This window comes from Anolis carolinensis, chromosome 1 (genome assembly GCF_035594765.1).
Source record: "Anolis carolinensis isolate JA03-04 chromosome 1, rAnoCar3.1.pri, whole genome shotgun sequence".
Taxonomy (NCBI): Eukaryota; Metazoa; Chordata; class Lepidosauria; order Squamata; family Dactyloidae; genus Anolis; species Anolis carolinensis.
This window is the reverse complement of record NC_085841.1, coordinates 56,035,301-56,043,860: the sequence shown is the minus strand read 5'-3', so window position 1 is coordinate 56,043,860 and position 8,560 is coordinate 56,035,301. Positions and strand designations below refer to the sequence as shown.

At 39.9% G+C, this 8,560-nt stretch overlaps 1 protein-coding gene across 1 annotated transcript; it reads left to right on the top strand.

The window, feature by feature from the left end:
- The first annotated feature begins 743 nt into the window (after window positions 1-743).
- Window positions 744-8,037, top strand: LOC100553328 (cytochrome c oxidase assembly protein COX20, mitochondrial). Its single transcript, XM_003225186.4, has 4 exons — window positions 744-1,012; window positions 3,958-4,072; window positions 4,647-4,710; window positions 5,369-8,037. Exons 1-4 carry the CDS (start codon window positions 989-991, stop codon window positions 5,511-5,513), a joined length of 348 nt encoding a protein of 115 aa, XP_003225234.1. The 5' UTR covers window positions 744-988; the 3' UTR covers window positions 5,514-8,037.
- The last annotated feature ends 523 nt before the right edge of the window (window positions 8,038-8,560 follow it).

Below are 8,560 nucleotides of genomic sequence, written 5' to 3'. Positions count from 1 at the left end.
GGAGCCACTGGAGGGAAGGATATTAGTGGCAAAGCTGAAGTATTTTGGCCACATCATGAGGAGACAGGAAAGCTTGGAAAAGATCACGATGCTGGGGAAAATGGAAGGAAAAAGGATGAGGGGCCAACCAAGGGCAAGATGGATGGATGATATCCTTGAAGTGACTGGCTTGACCTTGAAAGTACTGGGGGCAGTGACGGCCGACAGGGAGCTCTGGCGTGGACTGGTCCATGAGGTCACGAAGAGTCGGAGTCGACTAAACGACTGAGCAGCAGCAGAGGTGAGGCCTAGGTTGTCTGAGAATCCTCTGTGATTCTTTGACGTGGGTTCCTCTCATGGCTGCTTATAATAATAATAATGAATAAATCATTCGCACTGCCTAGTGTTTTTCTCACTCTCCAACCACGCAGAGGCTTCCTTCTCTGATTGTGGAGGGGGAGGGGAGGTTCCTTTCCTTCTCACCACAAACAAACGTGCCTCGGGGCGCGTTCCTCCCACGCCCCTCCCCCCACTCTGCTGGGCGGAGGTGGGGGGGGTGGCGGGCGCGCGCGCGCTCCACTCCCAGCCGCCATTCCTGTTCGGAAAATCCCCACAGGAGCCATTTGTCGCTTCTTGTGGGGGGCGCGCGGCCGACAAAGACGAGGCGCGAGAGAGCCGAAAGAACCTGCGCGCGAGCACGCATACGCGGAAGGACGGGTGGGGGGAATGAGGAGGCGGGGAGAGAGGGAGGGGGAGAGGCAGAGGCACGCGCGCCGCCGCCGGATCATCGGGAGCGCGCGCTGCTCCGTGACCCATCTCACTGAACAAAGGATTCTCGCTTAACAAATCTCCTCTGCGGACCTAAAATGGCGCCCGCTCTCTCTCCGCACACCATGGAGACGTGAGCGGCTAGAGCGGCAGCTTCAGGGCCTCGAGGCCTCTCTGCCGCAGCTCACTCGCTGGTGAAGCGTGAGGGAGGAGAGGAAAGAGAGGAGAGGCCTGGCTTGCCATGGCGGGCGAGGAGGCCCCGAAGGTCAGTGGGGCCTCTTCCCTTCACAATCCGCCTCTTTTGGTTTTACGGGGGTTGGGATTTTTTTCTCCCCTAAAGGAAATAGCTTCTGTGTGTTGTCGAAGGCTTTCATGGCCGAAATCACTGGGTTGCTGTGAGCTTTTCTGACTGAATGGCCATGTTCCAGAAGCATTCTCTCCTGACGTTTCATCCATCATCCTCAGAGGTTGAACCCCCCCCAGGCAGGAAGCAGTCAAGCTTTAAGCTGCAAGGCTATTCAGTGCTAATCAAGCTGTCCAATTGCAACATTCACACTTGCCTCAGGCAGGCAAGAGTTCTTTCTCCCACCCTGGACATTCCACAGATATATAAATCTAACGTAGTTTCCAACAGACCTCACAATCTCAGAGGATGCCTGCCATAGATGTGGGCGAAATGTCAGGAGATAATGCTTCTGGAATATGACCATACATCCCGGAACACTCACAGCAACCCTGAAATCGCTTCTTTTATTTTGTCTTGTTTTGTAGGGGGACGAGTGTCAGGTGACAGTTGTGGTGCATCAACACCGCACAAGAAAAACAGCTTGGCTCCACTGCAACTGCTTCTGGTTTTGTGCTATGGATTCCTGGGAGTTGTAGTTTTACAAGGCCTGGAGTTATCTCTTCCTCACCAAACTACAACTCCCATGATTCCATAGCATTGAGCCATGGCGGTTAAAGTGGGATTAGACCTCACTCGATCCGCAGTGTAGATGCACCCTGAAAGTTTCACCTAGAAATGGGATGCTTTAATATCAACTAGGGATCCCAGACGGTTTTTGGTCGAAAGCAGTGGCTGCCAACCTGGGGTCCCCAGATGTTTTTGGCCTACAACTCCCAGAAATCCCAGTCAGTTTACCAGTTGTTAGGATTCCTGGGAGTTGAAGTCCAAAAACATCTGAGGACCCCAGGTTGACAACCACTGGTCTAAGGCCTCATCTACACTGCCATGTGATTCAGATTGAAACTGTCAGTGTCAATGAGTCAGTGTAGACTCATATAATGCAGTTCTGTGCAGTTGAATTGCATTATACAAGTCTACAGAGTTTAAATAGGGCAGGTATGAGAAAGCTTTGGCCCTCCATGTGTTTGGATTTCAACCCCCAGGATTCCTAACAGCCTCAGTCCCCTTCCTTTTCCTCCACTTAAGCAGCTGAGGGGGAAAAAGAAAGGGCCTGAGGCTGTTAGGAATTCTGGGAGCTGAAATCCAAAACACCTGGAGGGCCCAAGTTTGCCCATGCCTGAAGGGCCTCAGTCGGATCTAATTATAGCGATTTCTTGAATCCTTTCATTGGAATCCTGTTTTGTCAAATGATGTAGTGCTGTGAATTTTGAATTATAACTGTAGAAACTCAAATCCCCAAGTCACACTCTTTTACCTCCAGCAAAGGCAAAGAAAAGTGCCTAAATGTTCCCAAAGACACCAGATCCCATCTTATCTGGGAAGTTAAGTAGGGTCAGCCCTGTTTAGTACTTGAATGGTTGACTGCTGGTGAATATCGGATGCTGTCTGTTCTGTTTCAGAGGCAGGAGCTGACAAAACCATCTCTTGAGCATTCATTGCCTAAGAAAACCTTACAACATCCATGAGGTTGTCCTAAATCAATCAGTGACTTTAAACATGCATTTAATGACTGTACTCTTATCTGAGTCTAACGGTTGGTTTTTGTTTCTTCAATTCCACATTCATCTTCAAACTTTATTCCCTAGGTGGTGGCAATAGTCTTACAACGTTCAAGAAATAAATCTTTTGTGCTAAGTTGCTAACTGATTTCTCCTCTGCCATTTAGCAACATTGGAGAGTAAGATGGCAGAAGGATATAGCAAAAATCTCACTAAAAGATTGCAAAAATTAGCCTTTAGAATAGATGAAGGTATAGTTCTTTTTCTTCTTCTATTCAAAGGTGAAATCTTTTTTGCAAAACACATTTTACATATTTATGTGCACTATATGTTTATATATAACCTTTTAAAAATCCTACATTGTAATAGCAGCTTACATTGGCAAGAGGCACTCCTGGCACTTTGAGAGCAACCCTATTAAGAACTAGCCATATACCCATTCCTTGTTCTAAGGAACTGCTCACATTTCTGGCATGTTGGTATTATTTTGTAGTATTTATTCTTAGGTGGTGCATTACAGTCCACACACTAATACTAGATTAAAATATGTTATGTTTTATTTGCTTTGTATAATGAGGCATTGAATTTTTGCCTAAATGTATGTTGTACCCCGCTCTGAGTCCCCTGCGCAGTGAGAAGAGCGGGACAGAAATGTAGTTAATAATAATAATAATAATAATAATAATAATAGACATCATCCGCAGCTGATGATATAACACCCCAATCCTCCAGAAGTCTGTCATCTGAAACATAAGAACATTCTGTACATGTGCAGAACCACCACAACATGGTCCTTTCCAATCCAATGCTCTGATAGCATCCCGTGCCCACCAGTGACTGAAGAACATCCAAAAGGACATGCTTCTATTAGCCAATACAGATATCCTTGACTATGTATTTCACATTGATGATCATTTTTAAACCAACCTTTCTAACCTCAAAAGTGAGTGAGAGTTGGTTCTCCAAATGATTGAGGTGATCTGATCCATATTATAGAGATATCTTCATTGCTAGTGAACAGGTGATGCCATTAAACCATAAAACCTTCTAAGGTTAGCATAATAAAAGCATTTTTAAAACTAGCATATTGTGATTAAAGCATAAGGTAAAGCTAATTTTCAATAATTTCCAAGCACTTTCTGAAGTGTATATTTTTATGTCCTTATAGTCTGGAGGGAGAGGCTGCACAACTACTAAAAGGACAGGGATCCTTTCTTGTACTGAGTACGCATATGGTCTCACTTGTTTGCCAGAAAACAGATTAATTATTTTGTGAGAGTGTTGATGTGTTTAATTTCTTTCAAGTCTTTTAAGCTGCTGGGAATACTCGATGTCAAAAATGTCCCTTGTGCTCGAGAATCATTACTCTATGGATCTTTGGGTGGCATCACAGTGGGCCTTGGACACTTTTTGGCAACTAGTAAGTAAAAGCAAAGGATGGTGTGTCTCATGTATGTTAGTCTCTGTATTTCTATTCTGACTCCTTATGGCTTTATTCCCTTTTGGGAGTAAAGAAACAAATGCACTTAGAATTAGCATAACAAATGTACAACATTTTAAAGCATTGCCTGCTTACTATATTCTTAGAAAAATGTGTAAATTGATAGTTCTTTGAACTTCCAACAACTGGATTATTCATAAATATAGCTTGACAACTGAGATTAATTGTGTCAATAGAAGCTGTATCTCTTGCTCCCAACATCTACTGAGCCTGCACTTTTCTATATTTGTAAAGAAAAAAACCACTATACTGTCCTTTATTACACTTTCTCAGCATTCTCTGATGTAAGTATGCTTGTCATTTGTCATCTTATTCTGTGGTTTAACACAATTACTCTGACCTCTATACAACCACAATGTGTGCCTTATAGAACAGCTGGTTTTAAATTTTGAAACTGACATTTAAATATTTCCTAAATACATTTTGCCTTTTCCCTATACTATTACTATCATCACACTTGAATATAAATAAGTGCCTCTTTTCCTCCACTCAGGCAGAGTGAGACGATCTTGTCACTTTGGAATGGGAGGTTTTATCCTGACAACTCTGGGATGTTGGTGTGTATAATATTTTTGTAGCTCTGAAGCACTCTATAAATTTGGGTACTTTCATACATTTACAGCCATATACATGCTGAAAAATATATTTTGAATTACATAACATGCCAAGCTATACCTAAAGACAGATATGCTTCTCCCATAGAAAATCTAGCATTCTATTGTCTGGCATGTTATTTAATTCGCATAAATAAGAAATATATTCATCTACTCAGGTTCATGTCAAATATCTTGATATTGGTACTAGTTATAACACTTTAATCCTTTTTTCCTTCTCAGTCTGTTTTCTGATTAACTTAGTGCAAAAGTCAGCTTTAGTATTTTATATAGAAATGTCTTTTCTTTTTCATTAATATCATTTTTAATAATGGGTGGAAGCAGTAAGGAACATGGTAGGCATTCCTAGGCACCTTGAGCTGCCTGGTGAGAATGATGAAAGTAGTCCAAACAACATACAGTTGTGCCATCCAATTTGAAAATCAGAAATACATTGTACAGATACACAGAGGTACATAAGCATCAACTTTTCTAGCTGTTATATTAGTAGAACATTTCCATAATCTCTGAAGAACATGATATAAGTCTGGATAAATATTAAAATGTTTATTCTGTACACTCGGAAAGGAAATCATGCAAGTTTTTGTTTTTCTTTCTTAAGGACCTATTGTAGGTACAATAATGCAAAATTAAGAATTCAGCAACGCATGATTCAAGAAGGCATTAGAAACAAGATCTTGTATGAAAGCACTCGGTTTGATCCAGAGAAGAGGACAATGAAAAACACTGAAGAAAGCCGTTCATAGTTTTCATAACAATTCTTAAGAACTGGCAATCATTATTTATAGCTTGCTATGAATCATAGGACCTTCTTGCTGCTTATGTCACTTAGCAGATCCCCCTAACCAAGTGACCTATCTTCAAGATGCAGTTGGTTTTTCACTTTTATTCGTATTTCACTTTTGATTTATGTGCAGCTGTTTTAGAGGGAAAACCTGATCTGCTTTAGATTGCCAAAATCTAACATGGATGTACTTAATTAGAATGAATAGCTTCAGTTAAACTACAAAGTTTGGTGTTTTCAGTGATAATGACAGCAACTACATTAAATTAAAGTTTGGCTGCAATACCTTAGTAGGGGATAAATTAAACATTTATTAAACAGCTTCATCCTCTGGCCTAAACAGTAAGCATATTTGATTAAACTTGGTGTGGCTTGGCTCTGAGTATATTCATGAAGTTACAATGATCAAAATAGGCTAGAACTATGTAAGCCTAAATTAGCATTAATTTTTTTGCCTTCATCTAAATTGGAAACCTGCATCCTGTCATATGTGCTTATTTTATATGTGCTTTGTCATGTGATCATCCAATACCTTTTTTACCATTGCTCTGGGAAAGAGAATAATGCTACGTAAAATCTCCCTCATGGGCTCTGCTACAATATTGAAATGTTGATCAGACTTAGTTTATTTTAGTCTTTGATATAATTGTATGCATCTCTTGCACTTGTCCATACTATATCGATTGAAGTATATTTAATGGGGCATTTTCTATCTGTAGTAAAATTTGACATAGTAGTGTTTCAAGAACAATGTTGTGTTAAAAAGGTGGCATGAAAGAGGAATCTGAACTAAGATGATGCCATAATCGCAACTGAGAATTGTGAGGGGAGCATTCCTTTACTTTATTGTTGTAACAACTCTTAGTACGAACAACAAGCTACTGTTTTGTGTTTTTGAACATACGCTTCTGCTGTGGGTGTTGCCACAGCACTTTCATCAAAAAGTGACCATTTGCACATATTGCTTTTGAGCCTAAACAGGTTGTAATAATACATTATAAATTTAATGATTTTTGTAGTTTATCAAAATTTGTTTTTAACTGAAGAGATTAGTCTCTGTATTGTATTCCATGCTTTCAGTATAGTTTAGAATATAAAATATCCATTTTAAGACAAATTGAGATATATGTTGAATCTTGTGATGATGTCATAACATCATGATCAAATGGGCTGTTCTGTAAGTTGATTGTTAAGTGCCTGGCATTTTATACGAGAGCCAGGGTAGATTGGAACAAGCCGTATCTAGTTCAATTCTCTGTTCATACAGTGGTGAAATAATAGTTTGTGTGAAGCCCACAAGCAAGATATTAGTAGACAGTTCCCCAAGAGGCATGCTGCCTTTGACATAAGAGCTGTTGATAATAATGTCTTCCAGTAATTCATCCCATCTTTTTCTGTCCTTAGTTACCTCTTTGAAAACTTGTTTTAAGGATTAATGCGCACTTGGTAGTGAATTCGGATGAATTAAAGTTTTAACATTGCTGTGACTCAGCGGGAGTTTCGAACAAATGTGACTATTGTCACACAAGCAGTGTACACAAGCATTTGCACAGCACTCAAGAATGCTAATAAATATTAGATAATATTATGCTGAAGACTTTGCAGTGTTTCAAATCTGTTTCAAAAACCTCATAAGCTCATTTACAACAGCCCAGTTACCTGATTTATCTGCTATTTCTGCTCCTGTTAAGCCTAGCAACCTCACCTACCAGCTCCTTGGTGGGTAGGTGCTACACAAAACTAAGAGTAATTGGTATGTAATAGGGCTGCTTCAAAGGAATTTGTTAATTAGAATAATGACTTTCAAAGCATGTGAAAAGTTGCTCATTTTTAATCTAGTAGGTGCTCCTAGCAGAACACTCTTGCAAGGCAAACTTTGAACACCATGGCTGAGAAGCAGAAAAAATGAAAGATGATTGCACAATGGTTAACTGTCATTATTAAGAGCCAGCATGGTGAAGTAGTTTAAGCATTGGACTAGAATCTAGGGTAGAAATCTCCACTTTCCCATGGACCCTTCTTGCCAAGAACCCATAATAGGTTTGCCTCAAGAGTTCCCACACAATAACAACAGATAGTTTAGATAATAAATAAACTTTATATCCTGCCCTGTCTCCCTATGGGGATTCAGGGCGGTAAATACCTTTAGCTATATAATCTTAAGTGACTGGCTGCAACTCAGCTTGCACTGAAGAGGTTTGTGCAGTGGAGGATTTGGGTTTTCTAGATTGTACTTGGGTCTTCCTTGATCTATGCCGATTTCTTCAACTCAAGGTTTGATAAATTGTGTTTCTTACTCATCATTCTCTATATAACTCTAGGTTTTGTGTTATTAGATTTTTGGGACATTACAAGCATCCTCTGTTCACATAGTTTAGGTATGTCATCTCAAAAATGCATGAGACCGTAAGTGTTTTGATTCTTTTCAGATTTTGAAATACCTGCATTTATTTATATGTACATAATAAAGTATCTTGGAGATGGGAGCCAAGTTTCAACACAAAATTAATTTATATTTCATGTATACTTTATACATATAGCCTGAGGATAATGTTATACAATTTTGTGCATGAAACAAAAGTTTATTTGTATTGAGCCATAAGAAAGCAAATATGTCACTATTTCATGTGGACAATGATGAATTTTGGAATATTTTGGATTGCAGAATTCTGGAAAAAGGATGCTAAACCTGTACATAAAGTAAGGGAAAATGCTTTTGTATTATTAAATAATGAACTATGAAAATACAGAAAAAGGAAACCTACTATCCCCAAACAAGTACTGGGATATTAAAGATTAGCAGCTGAGATCCTGCATCATTAGACGTACCTACAGTATTGGAGCATCACCATAGTTATATCTGGTGATGCCACCCTGAGGGAAAACATTATTTGAGCATGGAAGCACCCCAACTGAAAGTTTCCAAGATGCTGATGATCTACTGGTGATATGCTATGCCGAAAACATGCAATTTGAGACAGCCCTGAGATTTGTCAAAATGGCTTTTTT